Source organism: Diplotaxodon limnothrissa, linkage group LG4 (genome assembly GCF_057381915.1).
Source record: "Diplotaxodon limnothrissa isolate DT_005_m linkage group LG4, D_limnothrissa_male_GT1.1, whole genome shotgun sequence".
NCBI lineage: Eukaryota > Metazoa > Chordata > Actinopteri > Cichliformes > Cichlidae > Diplotaxodon > Diplotaxodon limnothrissa.
In genome coordinates, this window is record NC_140599.1 from 25,666,471 (window position 1) to 25,690,163 (window position 23,693).

General features: G+C 39.0%; 2 protein-coding genes across 2 annotated transcripts; one reads left to right on the forward strand and one right to left on the reverse strand.

Annotated features, from left to right (window-relative positions):
- The first annotated feature begins 3,870 nt into the window (after positions 1-3,870).
- On the forward strand, positions 3,871-9,942 carry kdm8 (lysine (K)-specific demethylase 8). Its single transcript, XM_085352676.1, has 8 exons — positions 3,871-3,948; positions 5,224-5,708; positions 6,443-6,615; positions 7,377-7,509; positions 8,077-8,127; positions 9,230-9,379; positions 9,479-9,571; positions 9,656-9,942. The coding sequence occupies exons 2-8, from the start codon at positions 5,247-5,249 to the stop codon at positions 9,818-9,820; spliced, it is 1,227 nt and encodes a 408-aa protein (XP_085208802.1). The 5' UTR covers positions 3,871-3,948; positions 5,224-5,246; the 3' UTR covers positions 9,821-9,942.
- Positions 9,943-12,422: 2,480 nt separating this feature from the next.
- LOC146633973 (UNC93-like protein MFSD11) lies at positions 12,423-23,333 on the reverse strand. The gene is made up of 13 exons (XM_085351743.1): positions 22,850-23,333; positions 22,418-22,473; positions 22,213-22,320; positions 22,052-22,131; positions 20,871-20,967; positions 18,133-18,191; positions 17,861-18,005; positions 16,880-16,929; positions 15,067-15,132; positions 14,857-14,982; positions 14,588-14,762; positions 14,366-14,501; positions 12,423-13,207 (listed from the first exon to the last, which is right to left on the reverse strand). Exons 1-13 carry the CDS (start codon positions 22,937-22,939, stop codon positions 13,055-13,057), a joined length of 1,341 nt encoding a protein of 446 aa, XP_085207869.1. The 5' UTR covers positions 22,940-23,333; the 3' UTR covers positions 12,423-13,054.
- Between the last annotated feature and the right edge of the window lie 360 nt (positions 23,334-23,693).

The following is a 23,693-nucleotide window of genomic DNA, read 5'->3' on the forward strand; positions in this document are numbered from 1 at the left end:
ATATAAGATGACTTGAACCTCAACAGAGCTCCTGCAGTCTTTCTAAAATGATTTGACTTATCAGTTGTTTCTTGAAAAGAAGACTACAAATCCAAGGAAACTGCAAGCCGAGAACTGCCCACAGGGTTGTTGTTGAATTGGTTCAGACTCTGTTGTGCTCTGAGGAGTTGTTTTTGTTTTGCATCTGTGTGATTGGTTCATGTCGCTCTGGGCATTATGAAAGGTTGTGCATAAGTTAAACGCATCCTCTAGGAAGCTCAAATGAATAAATGGATGTGTCCTGTTGTGGTTCAGGTTGCTAGTCTTACCGATACAATGATTATGTCATTTTAATGCTTCCAGATTCAGCAACCAAAAAATGTGTTAAAAAAATAAAACTAAATAGTTAATAGCACATTTTCTATGGTTTACGCTTTACTAACGGTGGTATATTCCCCTGCTTAAAAGAGCCACTGCCATTGGGGGATGTTGTTGCCATGGAGAGCATGCTTGGTCTTCAAAGACGTTAAGTTAAGTGGCGCTACCAGATGTCTCCTTTATATGGAACTGCACAAATATATGGAGACACTGTATATCATTTTGGGCAGCTTTGAAGGGAATTCACTTTTCTAAAATCTGGATTTTACCCAAACCACGTGAAGAAAACAGGGAAGGCATTTAACTGTAGTCAGATTCAGGTTACCGTGTGTTTTGATGCCAATGCTGGAACAGAGAAAGCCACTGATCAATCTGGAAGCATCAAAATGACATAATCATTGTATTGGTAAGACTAGCAACTTGAATCACAACAGGACACATCCATTTATTCATTTGAGCTTCCTAGAGGATGCATTTAACTTATGCACAACCTTTCATAATGGGAAATATAGTTTTTGTTATAGTTTTTTGTTTTCTGTTTTGCATAAGGGGAGATATATTGCAATGTGCAGTGTGTGTGTGATAATTGGTTAAAAAATGCTGAAACAGGCGTGCAAATCTTTTTGCTACAGGATTATTAAGACTATCACACGATGCCATGACAACACACTTGAGTTGCCTTTTGTGCTTTTTGGAGTGAAGGTGTTGTACAAGTTGTTTCAAATAAAATATATGTTTCCTTAACGTGCTAAATGACAATGTGACCTGCATAGTTATTATTTATTTTGTTTTAATTTTTTAAAGTTAAATTGCTAAGATGTTCCACATTGTCCACACAAACAGTCTTTGCCCTAAATTTAATTGTTAGGATGAGCAACATGCTGTTGGTTTTACTTGTCATGAATCGCTGTGTGGCAGGCAAGCAGGAGTGGTGGACCCAAAATGCAGAACTCAGACACGGAAGTGAAACTTAAGGCGCAGCTTTATTGCTGGGAAAAACCTCGTACAAACTAAACTCACCAAAAGAAAACCAAAAGTCAGAACAGAGGAACCAAGGACTGAAACACTGGAAAGAAACACTAAACTGGAGCAGGAGACCAAACACTAGGAACATAGAAGCAGAACACACAGCTAGTTGAGGGTACGACGCGACACCGAGTAGGGGAAGACACAGACACTAAATACAAGAGGTGAACGGAGCAAAGAGGAAACAGCTGGGAGACACAGCTGACGTTGATTACACTGACGAGACAGGGAGAGCACAAAGCTGAACGCACTGACAAAGGACACAGACCTACAAAATAAGACAGGAAGCACACGCCAGACAGAGACAGACTCGTAAACAGGCATAATGACGTCATGGACAAACAGAGGGACATACGGGCAGAGAAGACCAAGCACAGGCAACCTAAACCAAACATAATCATCATCGTCATCAACTAAAGAATCAGAATATAATTGTAATCAAAACAGTATCACCAGAGAATAACCAATCCATAATGCAAAAATAAACCAAAACATAACTCAAAATGCTGGGTCGACCCGACCCAGGACCGTGACATTACTGACATGTATGTGTTAGATTACATATCGGTGGACTCACTAGCTGAAATCAAGAAATCTTTTCAAATCAGGTGTAAAAAAAATATTTTGAAATTAAATTCCAAGATATTTTCTGAATGGCACGCTCTAACTAGGCCCTGGGAGGAACAGAGTCATGGGCCTTTCCTTCTACATAAAGAAGAGAAAGGTTGCTGACCCCTGTCGATGAAGTGTTGGAAGGACGACCTGCACATGAAGTCAGTGCTGTGAGCACAGGGACGAACAACAGTGCTGGGCCTCTGACCTTCAGCCCTGTGCTGTCTTACAACCAGAGTCAGACACATCTGAATAATACATCGACCTCTCCTGCTGGGACCACCCTCACTGCTCACACAAGCAGAGGTTCAGAAACACATCATTCACATCCACAGTGTAAGGTTTGTGTCCCTCGACATCCTACACAATAGTGAGCAGAGCTGAGGTTTGGTCCAATATTTATTGCCTATAGGAACTTATCCGATTGAGTGGCTTTTTTTTTAAAATCTTCGATGCTTGTTGGCATATTACTTTATTTTTTTAAACCTTTAACATTATTACAAAAGGTCATTGTTTTAGGCAATTGTGCACAAGTATCTTGTCAAGCACTCAAATACTGATTTTCTTTATTCTTTTAAATTTGTAATTACCTGTTTTTGCAATTAGTCCTTTTAATTTTAATTTTAATTTTTTTGGGAAAAGCTTAAAAAGCATAAAAGAACACAAAGCCTTTTTTGGCTGTCACAGTAATTTCTCACCTCCATGCAGGAGGTGAACAAAAGATCGAGCAATGAGGATTCTGCTGTTTACACTGTGAGAATGAATAGAAACATCTGAAACATTTTAAAATCCCCCGTGATTCCTGGAAAGCCACGCTGTCTCTCTCTTGTTTCCATCTGCTTTACATACAAGAGCGGCTGTGCAGTTTGCACTGAGAGAATATTTGAATTTCATAGAGTGTTTGACATTTGATAATAGTGCACTGTGTTTATAGATTCTACACTTCCCTGCCGAAGGTTTCCTATCATGCTTGTTCAGGCTACATACCCCCTAAAAAAGCAATATAACTGCCCTGCCCCTCCAAATATCTCTGTGTGACATCAAAAAGACAAATCCAATTATGGTTTCACTTGAGCTGATAAATATCAATCATCCTTCTTGGAATATCTGTGTTTACATAAATCGTTTCGAGCAGTGGGAGCAATTAAAAGGGAGGAAAAACAAATAGTTGTGTGCTGTCATTTAATGTGACAAAAGAGCTGGGGTCTCACTGCAAGACAGTCTATTGACTGGACTCTGTCATTTCACCTGTTAAGCCAAATTTATAATTGTATGTAAATGAGGTGGTGCTGTCACCAGAGCGCTGTTTCATTTTAACTGAGCTTCAGAGCATCTGGTTAATCATCTAAAAAGACAGAAATGAGACAGACACAGGTTTTAAATAGCCAGTAGTCTGAGAGATTGTGAGCAAAAATGTGTGTGTAGGAGTAGGATATGCGTGGGAGTGTGTATGCTTGGCAGGAAACTGGCAGCACATGACAAACAAACAGGGGTGTGCAGTGCGCCAGCTTGACTTGGAGAAGGGGAGGGTGGGGGGGGTCGCAAAGTCCAAGGACTTAGCAAAGTACCATTTAATTCAATGCCATCCTGCCTTTGCAGTGGGACTGTAACCTCACGGGTTAGAGGAAGTGCAGATGCTGCCACCATCTACTGGACCACAAAGGGAATCCCAGTTTCTGCCTTTTGAGAAGGAAAAGAAAAGGCTTAAGTTCTTGAAAATAAATAAACCATAAAAGCAATATTTTGTCATTAATAATTTGATGGGATCAGTTTTTATATACAGCTTTTAATATCTACACTGCAGCGTGGAACCAATATGTTTAGCTATTCGAGTTTCCTCCCGGTGTGTTTTTGTTGTGCCACAGGCGTCAGAGCAGCGCGCGCGTGTGTGTGGAGTTGTTCCGTAATTTCACAGATATTATCGGATTATTGGTGTAAATGGCTTAGTAAAAGGTAAATGTGGCATTTTAGGGATTTAATTTGAACTTAAATTAAGTCTCCGTGTTTACGAGTCATCATGAAACATTGCCGCCAAAACGTTTTTCACAAGTGTGCAAAATTCACAGACTGCTAGTAACAGGAAAGAGACGAAGAATGACAGAAGGAAGAAAGGGATAAATATGGAAAACTAAATATTTTCATGAGGTCTGGTCCTCTATTTCTGTGTCCATAAACCTGTTTCAGGTATTAAGTGCGTTGCGTCATAGCTTTAAATGGGAAATTCCCGGCAAGCTTTAGTAGCAAAAAATAGGAACATTTATATTTATAGGAAAATATATATCTCTCTGTGTGTATGTGTAAGTAGCCACGTTTTAAAGCTACAGCCTTGCGTTCATGTTACATCTTTGTTTCTTGTGAGATTTTGGGATAAAATTGAGCATAGAGTGAATTGCACTGCGTGAGTCTAATCTCCGAGGCTTTAACGAAAAATATAATTGGCTTTCTCCCGCTGCTGCATAAAGAAAAAAAATGAATGAGATAAAGTTCACTCTTTGCTCATACTTTGATGACTTCCATAATGAAATCTCACTGAAGGGACTGTAATTCCCCAAATATCCTAAGTCGTTGGGGTTTCCATTGGATTTTTGGGTTTGCTGCACAGCCCATGTGACTGTGTAAAAATCAGTTGGAGTGCACTCCAGGGTCGTGGATGGCTTAGGCATGTGGCATATCAAATGCTTTCTTTGTTTAGTCCAGTCTGCCTCTGAGTTCACAGGGCTGCGTTTCTGTACTAAAATGAATCAGGCCCTCGGAGTTGGCTGCCTCCTGCTTTGGCATCATCTCCAGCAACACAGACCATCCAAACGCTGATGGAGTCACATGGAGGCGGAGTTGGCGGCTCCAGCAACAATGCAGCAAAAGTGTTGTTTTCATGCATGTGTCTCGCCCCCCCGGTTCTGGCTCAGGATGCCCTCACCTGTGTTCTGTTGTTGCCAGTTTAGTAATTAGTTGTATACATCTGTTTCACAGCACCAAAGAGGCTGAACAAGCGTACTGTGTATTTGTGCGACAATGGCAGGCTGTTTTAACAGTTGGTGGGCTCAATAACCAGCTAAATACATAAGGAGTCATTAAATTACATCCCTCCCCTTTAAAAAAAGAAGAGTCAGTGAATTGGTGAAAGTGAGCCTAAATCTGAGCAAATTTAACTTCTAAGTGCTTCATTATAAAAACTTGAGTTGACACTTCACTGTTAACCCTGACTCACTTTCATTGTTCATTTCACAGTAAAAGTAACGACCTTCTTGTCAATGGCATCGCTGTGGTCAAAAATCTCTCCAGTACTGCCTGCTAATGAAGACCAGTTTCCACTGAAATTCAGTGACAAAGTGGAGCTGAGTGTGGTGGAAATGCTGCAACAGTCCAGGAAGCAGTTGTACGGAGACATCACAAGTTCCAGCCGGTTGCTTAATGCTCAGATTATTTTGGACATTTCATGGGAGAAGCTCAACACCGGAACATGGCGGCATGTGGACAAGGAGTGGAGGCGCGTTTACTCATATGGCTGCCTCTTCAAAGTGGCGGCACTGTGTTGTGAAAGTCCTTCCGAAGACAAGATCCTGGAGGCTGTTCGGACTTGTGACATGGGTCTAATCATGGGCGCGGCCATCATGGGTGATATACTTCAGGTTATTGTTCGGATTCTGCAAAGTCACATAAGGACATTGAGCTCTACTAAAGAAGAGGATGAGAGTGAACATGCTGAGGTCAAGGTCAGCGATTTTTTTTTCTTTCATCTGAAATGCACAATTTTCTGTCAGTCCTTTAGTTTATTTAGTAATTACTAACTGATAGTTCTACTTGTGAGAAAACATTCTTGTACATTTCATTCAACCTGATTCAGAGTTCGAACTAATAGTGACTGATGGGGACATTTCAGAGTAAATCTTCTGGACGCTTGGAAAAGAAATTCCTCTGTGACCTTCATTTTGTTGCACTCCATCAGATGTCACTGAAGATTAAGTGCAGCAACTTTTCAAATGTCAGGTCACTTTGTTTAGACACCATCTAAATAGAGATGGAGAGTTTAGTGCAGGGCTGGCAGGATTTTTCGTGCTTTTTTTCCCCTTTTAAAAGCTATCATCTTAAAAAAGCTGTTGAAATAGTCTACCCATCTGTCACGAGCTGCACAGTGGGGAATGGGGCTGCAACTAACAAGTATTTAGAAATGTTGTCTTTAATTTGTTCTTGGTTAATCAGGGCAAGGAAATGGTAGAAAGTAGCACCACATTTCCCAGAAGCTTAAAGTCATACTATGATTAAATTGCCTGCCACACTTACAGTACAAAAGAACACTGAAATCAGTATAAGCTGGAACCCAGAGAAGACTTAATTGATAGTTGTTTACTCACATATGTGAGATATAATCAAGGACTTGTTTTTCTTATCGTTTTCCTCTAAAGGTTGAATTGATTTTTTTTTTTTTTCATTTTGAAATCATTTCCAGAGAATAAAGATTGAAAGCCCGCTTGTCTCTGCAATCAAAGAAGAGTCGGCGGTTCTCAGGATAAAGTGTCCTTCACTGGAAAGTTTCAAAACAAACTTCCTGCTCCCCCTCAAACCGGTGATTTTAGAAGGAATCATCGACCATTGGCCTGCTTTCAACAAACACCCCTGGAGGTTTGTTTGTACAGAATGTATTGTTGTTCAGTTCATGATTGCTATTTGTATTAATTAATTGGCTATTATCAATCATTGTGGTTTGCATATTTTTGTCCGGATGACACCAGCCAGCTGTTTCCCCCAACTATGAACCAATTTACTCTCATTAGTATGCTAATCTCAATCATGCACTGAAAAGGTTAAAGTCGATTTGTAAACCACTCTCAAAATTGTACATTCTGTCTGTGACAATAAGCTTCACAGTATTACCATGTTTGCGCTCCTCCACCTTGGTTAAATGCAGCACTTACATCCAGTCCAGCCTTGTAATCAGACTATTTTACACTTGCGGCAGCAGCAGAGTGCACTTATCAAGCTGAGAGGACAGAAAACCTGAAGGACTTTGGTACAGAGAGGCAGCTGACATGTAGTATGCAGTGTGTATCACTTTGATATCTATCTGTCATTTCCTTAACTATGTGAACAAATAGGGACAACAGGTCTGTTTACTCATCTCTGCATATGTGATTCCTGACTCTCAAGTCTGACACCAGCGTCTGATATAACTTTCTTTCAATTTAATAATATCCTTCACTGTCCTCCCTCTCATTGCTCACTCCTGACAGCAGCCTATTCACTCTGGCATCTGACATACAGCTTCTGGCACCTCAGTCACATCCTGACGTGCTTATATATAAGATGTTTTGAAGCATCGCTTGAAACCAGGATCGCCACATTTATGTGTGACTCACTCAAGTAACTGTCTCCCTCTTGCAAAGCATAGAATACCTGAGGTCTGTGGCCGGCTGCCGGACTGTTCCTGTTGAGGTGGGATCCAGGTACACTGATGAGGATTGGTCACAAACGCTGCTCACGGTCAATGAATTCATTGATAGATATGTTTTGAATAAAGTAAGTGCATCTTGAGCAAGTCTTTAAATCACATTATTTATATCAGTGGTCCCCAACCTTTTTTGCGCCACAGACCGGTTTAATGTCAGACAATATTTTCATGGACCGGCTTTAAGGTGTCGCGGCTAAATGCAACAAAATAAAATGATACAACCAAGACAAAAACTGCAGTATTTTGTAAATATAACACTAAACGCAAATTCACTGTGTAATTGTGTAACTTTATTAGCAGCGTCCTCCTGAAATGCGCCAACAACATTGAGAGTAACACGCTCCCCTCTGCCCCTTAATGCTCTCTGGTCGCTATGGTAACACGTAAATATTTCTTTCAAAATAAGACACACAACTACAACACAGGAAAAAGACCCAGGGAAACAGAGTAAACAATAAGAACCCTGGAAACCATAAATTTCACACCCAAGACGCAACCCTCGCAGCCCGGTACCGGTCTGTGGCCCGGAGGTGGGGGACTGCCGATTTATGTGAATGAGAGAAAGAGAAGACCTTGGGATTTCTAACATGATATCTGGGCTTTTGTTGTTTGTTTTGTGTATCAACATTGAACAGGATGGAGTGAAAGCTTTGGGTTATTTGGCTCAGCACCAGCTTTTTGACCAGGTAGAGTTCAGATTTTTAGTTTTGAAACACCAAAATAAAAGTGAATAATTTTGTCAGTTTAACACTTACTTCTTTAAAAATGACATTTTCAGCACTATAAAGAACGGGATTCTTTTTCTAGCTGTCATACTAACACAAGATTGCTTTTAACATTAGTGGTATTTTTTAGCAGTAATTTCAACATCAGGGCTGGATAATTAAGATCAATTTTTTGGACTCTATGATTAGATTAGAAGGATCACAGCCACAGAGTCACCATTTAGACCGATTTTCACACAGCATCTATATTTTTTTACATTTCTTGGGGATTTTATAGTGCCATGTTTCTAAATGAAACATTTATTTTTGATGTGCAAAAGCTTTGATTTCTTTATATATCACTTGGAAAATACAAAGTCTGTGCAGTGATTTGTTGAAACATCTGCAAACATACATGGGAATACAAGGTAAAAGGCAAAAACCGAGATTATACAATTCTGATGAGCTTGAAAGTGAATATGTGGCACAGTGTGAACGGTCTTAGGCAAGCTTTCTTGTAATTCCTTTAAGTAGTCTTCTTGAACAGTTCTCCAGGCTTCTTAAGGACGTTCAAGGCTCTTCTTTGGATGTCGGCTGCCTTTTGTTTAATTCCCTGTTAGGATGATCCTACACTGTTTCAGTAATATTGAGATCCAGGCTTTGGGGAGGCCAATCTGTGACTGATATTTATCAGGCTGATAAATATCTCTGGGCTGTAATGAGACTGAAAATTCCAATAAATAAACAGACTGTTTGCAGACATTCGGGTGACTCTCTGAGGCTGTACGGGAGCTCATCAGTAATAGTTAAGTAAAAACCAACCTTATGGCAGAATATCTGTGCCAGTTTTCATGGAAATCCATCGAGTATTTATGAATATTTTTCAGTTGGAAAACTATGGTGGATATACTGACAAAAAGAAGTCATGCATTTTTTTTAGTTTGCATGGCAGAAGGTGGAAAAATAATTAGCAATTCTTTTTACTTGCCAGGAAATGTTGGCAAAGTTCTCATGAGAAAAAAAGATACTATTTAGTAAGTAAAATTAGTCTTAAATGCCCTATTACTGTTTGATTATACCTTAGATACCAGAGCTCAAGGATGATATCCGCCTCCCTGATTATTGCTGTCTTGGTGAAGGCGACGAAGAGGATATTACTGTGAATGCGTGGTTTGGTCCCGGGGGTACAGTCTCTCCTCTTCACCAAGATCCTCAACAGAACTTTCTGGCGCAGGTGCTGTTAACTGTAATGCTTTATGAATTAAATTAATGTCAAAGGTTGATCATGTGATAACAGTTTCCTTACCACATGGGATTCCTTCTGTATATACAGGTAGTGGGAAGCAAATACATTCGCCTATATTCCCCCGAGGACACAGGCAAGCTGTACCCTCATCAATCACAGCTGCTTCACAATACCAGTCAGGTAGGATTGACAGTCCATGGAGATAGCACATGTCGGACGTGCAAATGTATGCAGTATTTCCAATTTCTGACTTCTTCCGTCTAGGTGCAGGTGGAAAATCCAGATGCCGAGCGCTTCCCGGAGTTTGCCAGAGCTCCGTATCTCGAATGCGTGTTACAGCCTGGAGACGTTCTTTTCATCCCTGTCCGACACTGGCACTACGTCCGCTCCTTAGAGCTCAGCTTCTCTGTCAGCTTCTGGTGGTCGTGATTGCAGTTTCCAAATAAAAAACCATATAGCATGTGTGTAATGAAACTAGTTCAGCCTGATTTCTCCTGCTGTTGAAGAAGGTCACTGGAGAGCTTTTAACTAATGTGAGGCTAATAAAAGTATTAGGACGACCTCTGATTACAAAAACCTTTGATCCATGAACTATGCACACACATTGCTCAATGATTACTTTAATTGTGCTGCTGATGATTGCAACATCTATTATGTGGAAAGCGACCGGCAGCCACAGAAAACAACAAATGAGCAGTTAAAAGTGTTTCTGCTCATTTCATTCTGCATATAATTTACAGAGGGTTGTTAGTCATCTAATTTGATAGGGTATGTTTCTCTTTTCAAATTGGCTTATTTAATTGTGTTCTCAACCTTATTCCCACAAATATTCTCAGATGTGTGATTTCCATAATTCATGGAAATGAGGCAAGTCTTCAAATTTAATAACCAAGTGAGCTACAGGTACAGAAATGTGGTAATAAACACGGCTCTCTGGTTAAACTGACAGCCTGAGCTAATCAAGCAGGTCACAGATGAAAATTAATAAATTAAATGAATTAATCCCCTGGGCATACACAGACTTTGAAATTAAAACCATCTCATTGGTAAAGTACTTTGACAGCACAACTCTTGTTTGGCACCAGAAACGCAAAACCTGACAACAAAGGGAGCCGCGGATTTCAGACCTCTGACAAGCCACAGTCGTGTATCCTGTAGGTCCTGTTCAGTCAAGCCTGGTTATTACAACTATGATGTGAGGAAGTGACAAAATTAAGCAGATCTGCCCTAATGTGCGTGTTTGATCTGGATTGAGTCAGAAGTAGCGGCGTTTTGGGAAATCAAGGCAGTGTCAGACAGGTGAACTTGAAGAGTTGTGGGGAATGCTTTGATAAAGCGCTGTAGCTCAAGGAAAGGATATATAATAGACACTTTTTCCTTCAGTTTAAGAGGGTAAAAATACAAAGGAATTGTAGTTCAAAACAACAAAGTGGCCTCAACAAGCTAAAATATTTTTCTGAAAACACAAGCTATATACTGTCTGACTCCGAAAGTGGTTTTGCCAAAAAAAAAAAAAAGCATAAACACTCATGTGAAACATTCCTTTGAACATGGTGGCTTGTGGGCATTCATTTATGCACAGCTCTCTTGAGGTCCCCCCACAGCATTTCGATCAAGTTGAAGCCTGAACTTTAACTGGGTCATTGCAACACCGTGATTCTTTTCTTTTGTTGTAGATTTCCTCCTGTGCGTAGGATCATTGTCCTGTTACATGACCCAGTTTTGGCTGAGCTTTAGCTGTCAGACAAATGGCTTCACATTTGCCTCTAGAATACTTCAGCCTACAGAGGAATTCGTGGATGAATCGATGACTGCAAAGTGCCCAGGTACTGTGGCTGCAAAACAAGCCCAAATCCTCACCCCTACACCACCACGTTTGACAGTTAGTCTGAGCTGTTTGTGCAGATGTGCTGTCTTTGGGTTTTCAAACCTTTCAAACAAGCCACATTTGTTCAGCCTTCTTCTAATTGTACTGTTGTGAACTTTAAAATTCAACATAACTGAGCCCTTTAGAGTCTGAGATGTAGCTCTGGGATTTTTTTTGCAGATTCCCTGAGCATTGCACAATCTGACCTTGGGGTAGATTTGCTGGGATGTCCACTCCTGGGAATATTGTAGCATTGTTAACACACACCAAACTTAAAATGTCTGTCTCTGGGTCAATTAAATTCTCCCAACCTACACTGCAGTATTGCAATGTTGGTAAAACCAAGCAAAAGTAGTTTTAATATTTAAAAATATGCAAGTTTAGCTATGAGGCCTCTTTCCCTTTTTTGTTTCTGTAGATAAGGTGGCATAATAAATAATGCCCCCTGCATTAAAGATGCCAGTGTTTGGCCTGGTTTCTGCAAATTTCAGGTAATAGACCTATCCAAAGTTGGTTACTTTCCTCACAAGCTTATCTCTCCAAACTTAATAATATGAACCCTGCCAGGATTTAATTCTGTAAGTAAATGCCGTACACTTCACTTAGCCCTTCAGTGCTTTGTTGTTGTCAAGTAAGTGGCACAATTGACTTAAGATCACACAAAACTGCTTACTCTCATTATAATGTAATCAATACTCAATTACCAGTGAAATAATGTGGGACCTCTGGGCCTGTAACCCTTTCCCTTAAACTTAGACCTCGCTTTCGCCTTCTTTTTGATTAATGGCAATTGATTTTCAAATAAATCTGGCAAATCAGGATTAGATCCATTCGATTTACAGTAGGCAATAGACAAGTTTTAGTGAGAAAATGCTGAAACCCCAATAAATCTGAAACACAGATTTGGAAAAAGCTCAAGATTATTTCTGTACAGATATGTAATATAAGTAGCTCAATAATGCCACATTGTTTTAAGAGCCAGAATTTGTGAATTGGAATGAAGAATGAAAGAAAACAACCCAAAAATTAAAGTGCAGGCTCTCAACTTGTTTACAGGTCACATGTAATTTAATTAATACACATGAGCACATTAATGTTTATCTACAGATCAAACCTTTTGTCAGCTGTTACCACTTGCCTTGACTCTAACATTTGCACCGCTGACTTAAATGATGATTTATAATAATCATGTAGACCACAACACAGTCTATACTTGAGCCCCCCCAGTGTTTTAAAATTTATTCAGCAAAATTGGTGAAAACATTACATTAATATGCAAGAATGTAAAAAAAAATGAAGTGATTGTCAAGCATTAATTAGTGTCATCTATTCTTGTCATTATAAACAGCACTAAACATCCTGCAGTAACGCTTTAGATTCATAAATTAACTTCAACAATGGCACCGTTATTACGAACATGAGCTTCCAAAGCAATGCAAAGCAGATGATAAGGTAAGTTATTAAAATTCCATATTAAGACCACGTGCAGTACAACAGAGTAATAGAAAAATAACTTTAAAGATGTCCGATGACCACTTTGTAGAGTGAGAGGAAAAAAGGATTGTGCAAAGTACAGTGTAGACTTGTAAGGCAGCTTGGTTTCAGCTATGGCATCAATTCAAACTCTCGTTAGTGTCGATGCTATGTGAATCTGCATGACCCTCGGTGCTTCATTATAGAAAGAGATTTTTAAAAAGCGCTTCATGAAATGAGATTTTTTTAAATTACAGGATTTCTGATGGCCTCATTTTATCCTGAAAATGAGTTTCAGAAAGCCATTAATGCTGAGATGAATCCTAAAATTCCTGTATATCTACAGAGAAGTTCTGCATCCTCTCCACCACGAAGAAGCAAAGTGTTCCAGTGAAGCCCAGGATGACCATCAGCAGGAGCTGCCACATCAGCATGATGTAACCGCTGTAGAAGAACGCAGCTGCTGCACAGACAGACTAACAAGGGACAGACAGATTTAATGTTGTTGATTAATATGATAAAGTGCTTTTACAAATCTAATAAACTAAGTTGCACAAATTATTACACAAAAATATTACGTTTTCCAGCTTCACCAATCACCCCCTCAAAGTCATATCCTTGAGTAGCACAGCACAACTTCTGTAATGTCTGCTATTTTCAGATCATTGCCATTCTAAACAATCCAAACAATGACCCTTCAACTTAAGCTTTATTTAGGAGTAGTGGAAAAAGCCACAGTGAGCAAAATGTGGCCAGTGGTGAGTGACGATAATGGTGAAGTGGCCAAAAGGGTTCCTGTATTTTCAATTTGCTGTCTGCCAGTGCTTGATATTACAGGCAAACCACACCATTCAGTTCATTTTCACATGATGCTCTCCCTCATACACCACAGGATATTATACTGTCGTAGAAATCCTCATAAACAGTCTGAACCTAAATCAACCATAAACATGCTCCTGAGCTGACCCAATGCTCCGTCTTAAAGTTTGGATTCTGCATGCGTTCCACTGTCAGTTTGGGTTGGGGTTTATATCCTGATCCCCATAAAAGTCTGAATGTTTCTCAAGTGGAAATGCACATGTGGGAGAGGTGTGGCCTACAGAGAGCATGAAAAACAGCACCAGCACTGGTAGCAGTGCAGCGCTGAAGATGGCGTTGAAGAAGAGATGAGATGTGTTTAAATCACACGTGGTTTTCATTTTTCTGGGCAGAATCAGAGAGCTTTATAAGACACTAAACATACTATTACTTTCAAACTCATGAACCCCACTTTCAGATTTACTGTTAACAATTTCCCAGTAACAGCAAAATCTGAGCTGGACTTCAACTAGGTGGCACAACCATGTCAAGATTTCTCAGTTTGTTTCTGTTCATTGCATTGTGGTGTATTTTCCACGCCTTGACAAAATCAAAAAGATTTTTTTTGAATAGTTATAAAGCATACATTAATTTCTAGAGCTTAATTTTCAATTCAAAAAAAAAAAAAAAGGAAGAAGGTATGATATCCAGCATATCTGCCTTTTTTCTTTGTACTGTGACTTCAGGTGAATTTATTTCACTTGGAAGGAACACATTTTGCAGCAGCTTTGGTCCGCTCTGCTAACAACGTCTGAGAACTGGCAACTCAGGATTACCTGGATGAATTTAAAAATGGCGAAAGCCGCCATGCTTTCTTCAGCATAAACATGGCCTAATATGCTGTAGAGCTGTGTGTTGAAACAGCTGTCCCCGAGTCCAAGCAAAAAGCTGCACAGCAGGGCAATGGATACACTAAGAAAGAAAAAGAAGAAATAAAATCAAAGCATAATCTCAAACAGTATTTTCTTATATGCTAAATTATCATAAAAACTGGATACCTTGGAGTTAGATATGGCTTCTTTAGGGACGTGGTTTCAAAAACAATGGGGGCATCATCAGGGATGTTAAGAAAGATCAAATAGAAAGCAACAAAATGGGCAACCATTCCCAGAAACACCACAGAAGTTCGTCTGAAGCGGCTGTTCTTGCACAACAATCCAAACAAACCCCCACCTGATGGAAAAGGGCATATTCTGCATAAATCAATCAATCTGCACGGCCTTGAATGACTTTAAATAACTTTGCTAAGAGCAGAAAGTGAACGTACCTACTATTTCTCCAATGCCTACAACAATCCCTGAGATCCCAATCAAGCCTTTAGCTGCTTCTGCAAACTGTGCAGTTGCTCCGATACACGTCCCATACACTCCACTGTAAAAAGATAGCTCAAGGCCTGGAGAACAGGAAGTGCATGCTGTAGCTGCAGGCATTTTTACTGGAGGCTAAAATATTTAATATGCAAAAGCATTTGACTTACCGCTGTACGCCATGCAAGGACTCAAAAGAAGGGTAGTTTTAGTCTTCAGCAGTCGTAGGATGGTTTCTAAAAGGGAGAGTTACAACACAATGATTTAAAATGCTAATAAATGCCGTTCTTCCACTAATACAATCTCCTTTAGCTCGGTATTGAGCTGAGAATTTAACACAGTCCAATGCAGAAAGAAAATATTCTGTCATAATAAGCCATATATAAATGCTAATTTAAAAAAAACAGCCAAGAGAGACTTGGCTGTTAGAAAAATTCAGATTTTAAAAGAGGAAATCCCACTAGGCTTGTTTATATATGCCTGGATGGCCCTTCTTGACATGAATCAGCTTGCATCTTTGATAAAAGCTGATACCTTTAAGGCAGGTGTGCACGAGTCTAAATGCACACAGAGATACACGCGAGACAAGGTGCAATCTGATCATCCAAACAACTTGAGGCTGCACTGAAGGCAGGTGCAAGTGCAGCAGCAGAGTTTCCAGTTGACAAACAGATAGAATCTGAAATAAACTAACGCATAGGCAGATTCTATGTACTCTGTTGTAATGCTAGAAGATTTTTATCCATATGAAAGCGATTTTCGCCTTCAAGAAAAACAAAACCGCCTGTGAGTGCCTGCTAGTTTCACAAAAAGAGCAATGAAAAGCAATGCAAATAACAGAGAGGGAAAGGGAAAATAAATACTTCGGTAGGAACTTACATTCCTTTTGAATGCTCAGTATATCAGATGATACCCATCTACAGTGCAGGGGGGGGGGGGGGGGAAACAGTGAATAGCTGTACAGGCAGGAATTTCAACTCTTTGGTTCAATATTGGCTGATTGCCAGGAAATCTGGATGTACCCCTTAGGATTTAAAAAAAACAAACAAACAAAAAACTGATATATGTTCCTTCGTACAAACAGGAAGAGAGAACTACAGTGTTGGAATTTAATGACTTTGAAATGTCACTGCAGTTATCCTTACAAATATACACTCAGCGGCTACTTTATTAAGTCACCTGTTTGTGTACTCATTAACGCAAATATCTAATCAGCCCTTGGTGCATAAATATGTAGACATGGTCAAAACTATCCACTGAAGAAGAGTGATTTAAGTGACTTTAAACGTGGCATGGTTATTAGTGCCAGATGGGCTGGTCTTTTAGAAACTGCTGTTCTACTGGGATTTTTCCCACATAACCATCTCTAGCGACAAAGGGAATAGCTTGAAATAGAGAAGGCATAGAGAAGGCATAGATAGATAGATAGATAGATAGATAGATAGATAGATAGATAGATAGATAGATAGATAGATAGATAGATAGATAGATAGATAGATAGATAGATAGATAGATAGATAGATAGATAGATAGATAGATAGATAGATAGATAGATAGATAGATAGATAGATAGATAGATAGATAGATAGATAGATAGATGTGTGTGTGTAGAGCTCTTTATTTTCCTGTGAAAGAACATTTATTATCCATGCTGTCTGTCAGGAATATATTCAACAGTGTCACTTTTTCACTCTTCCAGCATGAATAAAACAGATTATAAAAACCTTGAATGAGCTCACAGTATCCATTTAGAGCACATTAGTCTTGTTACTACACAAAGTTCCTTATGTATCCATATATACAGCACATATGGGATTTTCTCAATTACACTTTGCACCAGCATGCATTTACTGCATTCAATATGCAAATTTATATGGATGTATAATGAATCCAGTAAATGTATGTAAATGAGCAAGTATCATTTTAGCAAAGCTCGTTAGGTACGCCTCAATGTGGCTTTCCAAAAGTGCAGATAAAACTTACTGAACTCCGATTTAGTATCCTGCATGGCAGTGTTCGCTCTGTGCTTGTACCTAGACAACAACAATTAAATCAATAACAACTTCCACAACACTGAAATTAATCAACAGAGATAAACTGCATACACAGACAATCTCAAACGTCCCTTCAACTAAAGAACAGGTGGAGGAATTTAAAAATCAGACAGTGGAAGGATTGCTCCCGATGGCATTCTTTGTTATTCTGTTGGAGTCATTGTTTCGTTCCAGACTTGGCTAATAAACACTAAAACCCATACATGCATCACGCATACCCGTAACTGTTTTTCACACACAGCTGCTGCCACAAGAGTGCTGGAAAGAGTATGTTTTGCTAACAAGACTTTTAGTCTCATGGTTTGTTTTTTGCGATGGATGTTTGTGAATGATACATTTATGGAATGTAATTTAATTTTCCCTATGACTTTTATTTGCCTTTGATGCAAGTTTTTTTTTTTTTTACAGATTTTTTCCCCCCATCTTGTGATTTCAGTCAAACTTTGTTCATAATTCAAGACATTAAAATTTTAATATGCCTTAAAAATGTTGAAGGTTGGGGTCTTTAACTGCTGTCTCTCTCAAAGAGAAATGTTCTGTCTTCTCTTCCCCAAATCCGCCTGATTGCGCCCTACTTAAGTAAAGCGCTGTGATTAGACAAGACTCTGTCAAAATTGCATTGATCTAGAGAAAAGGATCAGTCCATTTTTTGTGAAGGACAAGAGTGATTTATAAGTCTTGTAGAAGAGCAGCAGTAAGTCAAAAAGTGGGTGATTTAAGAAAAAAAAACCTGTTTCGTGGGAGGTCTGAAAACACCTTAAGAAGGTCAACTGGATTAAAAAGGACATTTTTGGCCATGTTAGCCGTTGTGTATCCTATCCGAGCAGTAGTTCAGACACTTTATGTATTCTGAGTCATTCTGTGGGTCTGCAGTGAAAAATGTGTAATTATCTAAAGGATATTCATTTACATCGTGCGAGTTGAGAGCAGTGACTGCCCTTCCTCTTCAGAGAGCATCTCCTCTTCATGATGGCTCTTTCTCAACACCAGGAAGCTAAGTGTGCCGAGGATGGATATAACCAGCAGGGACAGAAAAATGTTTCTCCTGCTGTTGTCTGAGACAGGAAGATTAAAGTAAATCGCTTAATGAAAATGTGCTAGAAATATTAATAACATTAAGCTGGAGCATACTCAAACTAAAGAGCATTTTCATGCCGTTAACTTACACAAGTTTGGCCTTACCTGGTATTTCTGTTCTTCCATTCCAGTCAAAATAAATGTAAAGATTACCAAACAACATGCTGTCAAGACAAAAAAAAATGGTGCAAAGAAAATAAGTAAAAGAACATTTCTCAAACAAAGCAGGGATGTACTGGACTTGCTGATAGGTTAAATTCTTGTTTTCCTTTATTTTGATAAAGTTAATAAACCGCCTCCTCCTTAATTTCATGTTAATAGGTATGTATCAACTTCCACATATATGCCAAGGTTTCTCAGCTAGTTGGTGCATTTTAGCGAGATGCCATTTATTTTAATGTTGTGGCTGATTGGTGCAGCTATGCTGCATGCCAAATTATTTTCATTTCACTGTCGTCCAAATATAATTTATTGCGTACAGCACCCTCCAAAATCTCCACAGCGGCATTCAAAATGTACTAGGTGGACAAGGACTCTACTGTGGATGAGCTGCATTTATAGATGTAAAAATGATGCTGATAGAACATCTGTGTCTGATCATGATGGTGATTTACTGAGAAAATAAACTAAAAGATATCATTTAGACTATACTTCCAAAAGTATTCGCTCATCTTCCTTCACACGCCTATGAACGTGTGAATTCATAAAGTTTAATATGATGTCAGCCTATCCTTTGCAGATATAACAGCTTCAGCTCTTCTGGGAAGGCTTTCTTTTTACAAGGTTTAGAAGTGTGTTTATGGGAATTTTGGACCATTCTTCCAGAAGTGCATTAGTGAGGTCAGATATTGATGTTGGACAAGAAGGCCTGGCTCACAGTATCTGCTCTAGCTCTGTCGGATTGAGGTCAGGACTCTGTGCATGCCAGTCAAGTTCTTCTACACCAAACTTGCTCATCCGTGTCTTGGTGGACCTTGCTTTGTGCACTGGTGGATAAAGCAAGAGGCCATCCCAAAACTATTACCACTAAGTCAGAAACATAAAATTGTCCAAAATGTCTTGGTATGCTGAAGCATTAAGACTTCCTTTCATTGAAAGTAGTGTTCTCCTGACAACCATCAAAACCCAGATTTATCCATCTGATTGGCAAATGGAGATTGCCACCGACTTCCACATTGTTATAATACCACTAACAGTTGACTGTGGAAAATTTAGTATCAGGGAAATATATCCTATCCTATCTCCTATCACAGTATCATGCTGGAATTCACTGAGCTCCTGAGAGTGACCCACTCTTTCACAAATGTTTGTAGAAGCAGTCTCCATGCCTAGGTCCTTGATTTTATATAGCTGTAGCCATAGAAGTAGTTAGAACACCAGAATGAAATTATTTGGATGTGTGAGTAAATGCTTTTGGTAATATAGTGTATATGTATAAATAGGGTAAGGAAAAGCTTCATGGGGACGCATTTGTTTTTGGCGTTTGGTAAGGCAAATACACCATGCGAGCCAATGAGGAACACAGAAACTCCTTCAGAATTTATCACAGTTATCACAGTTTAACCACTATTGACTTTCATTATTAGTTCAGTTAAACATTCTCTTCTCTGCTCTCTGTGCAATTTATTATGTGTACATCAAATTTTATGCACCAAACCTCTCTGGGCCTTTCAAACCTTAAAATAGTGACCTTTAATTAAAGTGCTCCCATTTGGACAATCAGAGTAATTAAAAGAAAAGACCGTGGACATGGTGTTAGCTGAATCATTTGAGAAATCATGTATGATAGACAGAAAATGTGGAGAAAGTTTATTTACTGGCTGGATCAAACACTGACTTTATAGGCATAATAATCTGCATTTTTGCCTCCGAGGATTCTTCTTTCGTTTTTTTGAAGCTGTTTATTTGCCTTTCACGGTTAACACTGGAATTCTGTGATCTATTTCTGTCTTTAATTACATATCTACCTAAACTAAAAAATGTAGATGAGCAATTAGTCTGTCCCAGAGCCACAGCAATGGATGAAAGGAGTTAGTCATGAAAGATAACAGTGATTTTCAGTCGTATTCTGTGTTTGTGTCTGCAGGCTGTGAAGAACTGATTCATAAGTTTACTGTGGCAGTGATCACCACTGGAGAGTCAGATTAGCATTGCCCTATTGGGAGCGTTGGCACAGGTGACAGCCAATGTTATTATTATACTAATTCAATTTGCATATTTTAACAAATACAAATTAGTCGTCCGAGCCAGTGTGCGAGAGCAATGGGCCAAATGGAGAAGATGAAAAGACCATAACTGTCACCTAGCGAACTTTAAGAGGCTTTCATGTTTTTTAGATTTTGCAGAGAAACTTATGACTGGTTTAAAGAAAAGATCATTTATAAAATGATCTACTAAATATTTCTTTTTCTTTGTAGTTTGCACTATATATTTTCGAGCTGAAAATACAGACAGAACAAAATGTTGGCAGCTGCACTGCAGTTACACCTTTGATCAACTGGAGCAGCTTCATCAAACAGCAGAACAAAACGATAACAAGCGAAAACACGGTGATCAGTCGTGTTTTATGAACCGGATGTACTGGTGGAAATAAATATTTTGATGCAAGGTCAATTAATTGTAACTTTGGGTTTGTTCAGAGCGCAGATGAGCAGGAAGACTGTTATATTCTCAAATAAAACATTACTATTTACTTCACACAGCCCAAAGTTAAAAATTCTCATATACAGCGTGATGCAAATGAAAACTAAATCAATGAAATGAAATGAAATACTCTCTGGTTTAAAGAAACTTTAAAATGTTAAAGGTTTGTCTTTAAAAGACACAAAGACTGAGCTCCATACCTGCACTGTAGGAGAGCCCAGAACATTCCAGTGTTTCTGTTGATGGTGGAGGCCTCTGAGTTTTCCACCAGAAACTGTCCTTGAGCTGTCCAGAGCACTGAAGGAACGTGAATGAGGGCGGGTCATTGAAGTAGGAAAAAAGGTCAATTAATTGCCCACATTAATAAATATATAATTTTAATTTTTTTTACATTGTCAAATAATGCATCATACCATACAGTAGCCCTAGGACTTGATAAAAATTCATTGCTCTGCAGTGATTTGAGGCTGCATTAAAAACATTTTTTCTTCATTTTTCCAGCACATGCTCAGCATGAGGTCTGCTTTCTCTGTATTTCCGCTAACATTTACAAGCAAACCAAAGGTGTTAAGCACTCTTTACAGAATCAGCCCCTAACCCATTTAAGGTCTAATTTGGGATATACTGTTTATGTTCATCATCATATCCCAGCCATGATAATCCCTGTATGCATGATTAAACTGCATTTGGATTTTGGCACAGAAATTGAGCTTGCATGGACTGCAAAAGCCAACAACAGCCACCTTCAAGTATTTATGTTTGCTGAAAGTCTTCATCTGTTACTACACTGTATCCTGCCTCAGTGTTCATACGCACATTTTAGTAAGTGGGCTGTGATGTGATGTATGTGACAAAGAAAACTCTGAAAGGTGAATATTTAAACAAATCAAAAATACAAATATATACTCAAAAATAAACATAAAACATGAAAGCCTGAACTGTTGATACACGGCTTTCATGTGGTTTATGCCAAATTCTGACCCCTAGCAATGTCGCAGCAATGATCAGTCCAGGTAAGACTGGGTTATTTTAAAGATATTTTATGCAGAAAAAATCAACACATTAATCGATGATGAAACTGATCAGTTGCAACCCAGCTGTGAAAATAAAATAGCCAGTAAAAACACCAGAATAACGACCAAAAAAACCCCGTCCAATCAGTAATTGTTGACATACTCAGGTTTCAAATTTATATTAATAATTATTCAGTTAAATAATGATAATAACCGTACTGCAATGTTTCACACCATTCTGTATGTCTTTTAAACAGACACTAACTCTCACTTTGTATATAATCTGCATGCAATTGCAAGCATGTATTCAAAGACATTTAAAAGCCAGGCTTGAAGTTCCAAAGACAGTTTAGGAGAGAGCGACTTACTGGCTGCTCCTATGCCGATGAGAACGGAGGTCAAGTAAAAAGACCATGTCGAGGGGACGATGAACATCGCAATGTAACCACTAGAGAAAAACATAATGATGATGAACATGTCTCAGCATCTTTGTTCGTTTCCTTTATGCAAACAGCACGTCAGTATTTACCTGTACAGCAGGCCGCTCAGAAACATGGTAAATTTTGGTCCAATAACTGTAACAATCATTGGTGCAAGCAGATTGGAGAACGAGAAGACTCCATAGATGATTCCAAGGCTGTAAAGTGGGGGCAGTAAGTAGCAGTAAGTAAATAAATGCAAGTTGGTGAACTGAACACCAGCATTTTTCCCCCTGTTTCTCCACCATGACCTACCTGTGGTACCCACTTCCAGTGAAAGTAGAATTTCCCAGGCTTTTCACTACAGTTTGCTGCAAATAGGAAAAGAATAAAAGTCTATGTGAACCACAGGGTTAGAATTTACATATTAAGTCACAGTAATGTCCTTAAGTCATTCATAAGATTTGATTAGTTCAGTGATCACTGAAGAAAATTAGAAACACGAGATGCGCCTCATATAGTCCTTTGGCTGATCTGTTTCATACATCCCATGAGGCGGTTAATTTTTTTTCTTTAGAAATTACTTTAAAAGCTGTTATGACAAGAAAAAAACGTTGTTGTATACGAGCAACATAAATGAACCTCCTGTCTCTTAAATACAAATCTCAACTCAATGCGCTGTCCTCTAACATTCTGGGGCAAAGTAAAAATGAAATGTAATTTAAAAAGCAAAGTTTACGAAGTTACCTCAACATTTCCACAGGTGGTGAAGGCGGTGAAAATAAACAAAAATCCCACACCCAAAATCACAACGTTGAAAGTCCTTCTGTCTGCCATGGCGTCTTCTTAATCGCGTTAAATCAGACACATTTTGAATTCACTGCAGACTCGCGATTCAGTAGCGTCGCTAAGTTTGTACTATAAGCCTAAAGCCTCCCATGTGCACTCGCGTGGATCCATTTCAGCAGCTGCGAAAATAAAGTTCACTTCACAAACTTGTAAAGTTCGCGTTTAGTGAGCGAACAGCGGCCGGAGATGAGCGGTGTGGCGTATATGCAGACAGTTAAAGGAGCAGCACTGTCACGAGAACACGTCTCTCCTATTACCCAAAGTACGCATGACAACTTGTGACTTAAATTAAAAGTTGCTGGGGATTTTTTTCTTTTTTCTTTTTTTTTTTTTGAGATCTTCCTTTTACTGTGACCTCTTCGTCGTGGCTTTCGTCACTCTCCTTTTCGCCTTCAGTTTCTTCTTCTTGTGCAATTTGCGGACATTTACACGCATTTTATCTTTGCTGCCTTCCAGAGGTGACCAGGAGAAACATTCCCCGTGGGAAATAGATGACTTTTTATTGCGCTATTACGCAATAGGAAAAAGTTTATGGAGTACATGTCCCTTCCACGCATAAGGACGTTGGAGTGGAAAATAGAGATTAGTTCGCATTGCATCCTTATTACCCCTAAATATCTCATTTTTGACTGATCAACACAATGTTTTTGCTATTGTATTATAATTATTGTATTAAATCTAAAAGACAAAAAATCCACACATCCACAAAAAAACCAAAACACATGATCAAACAAAGTAATCC

Bases quoted from the DNA above. Each gene is read 5' to 3' on its own strand.
- kdm8 (XM_085352676.1), top strand. From the start codon at position 5,247: ATGGCATCGCTGTGGTCAAAAATCTCTCCAGTACTGCCTGCTAATGAA. The intron at 7,510-8,076 runs GTAAGTGCATCT...AACATTGAACAG, and splicing joins ATAGATATGTTTTGAATAAA to GATGGAGTGAAAGCTTTGGG. The intron at 9,380-9,478 runs GTGCTGTTAACT...CTGTATATACAG, and splicing joins AACAGAACTTTCTGGCGCAG to GTAGTGGGAAGCAAATACAT.
- LOC146633973 (XM_085351743.1), bottom strand. From the start codon at position 22,939: ATGGCAGACAGAAGGACTTTCAACGTTGTGATTTTGGGTGTGGGATTT. The intron at 22,321-22,417 runs GTAGGTCATGGT...CCCACTTTACAG, and splicing joins ACTGGAAGTGGGTACCACAG to CCTTGGAATCATCTATGGAG. The intron at 18,006-18,132 runs GTAAGGCCAAAC...TTCCTGTCTCAG, and splicing joins TGGAAGAACAGAAATACCAG to ACAACAGCAGGAGAAACATT.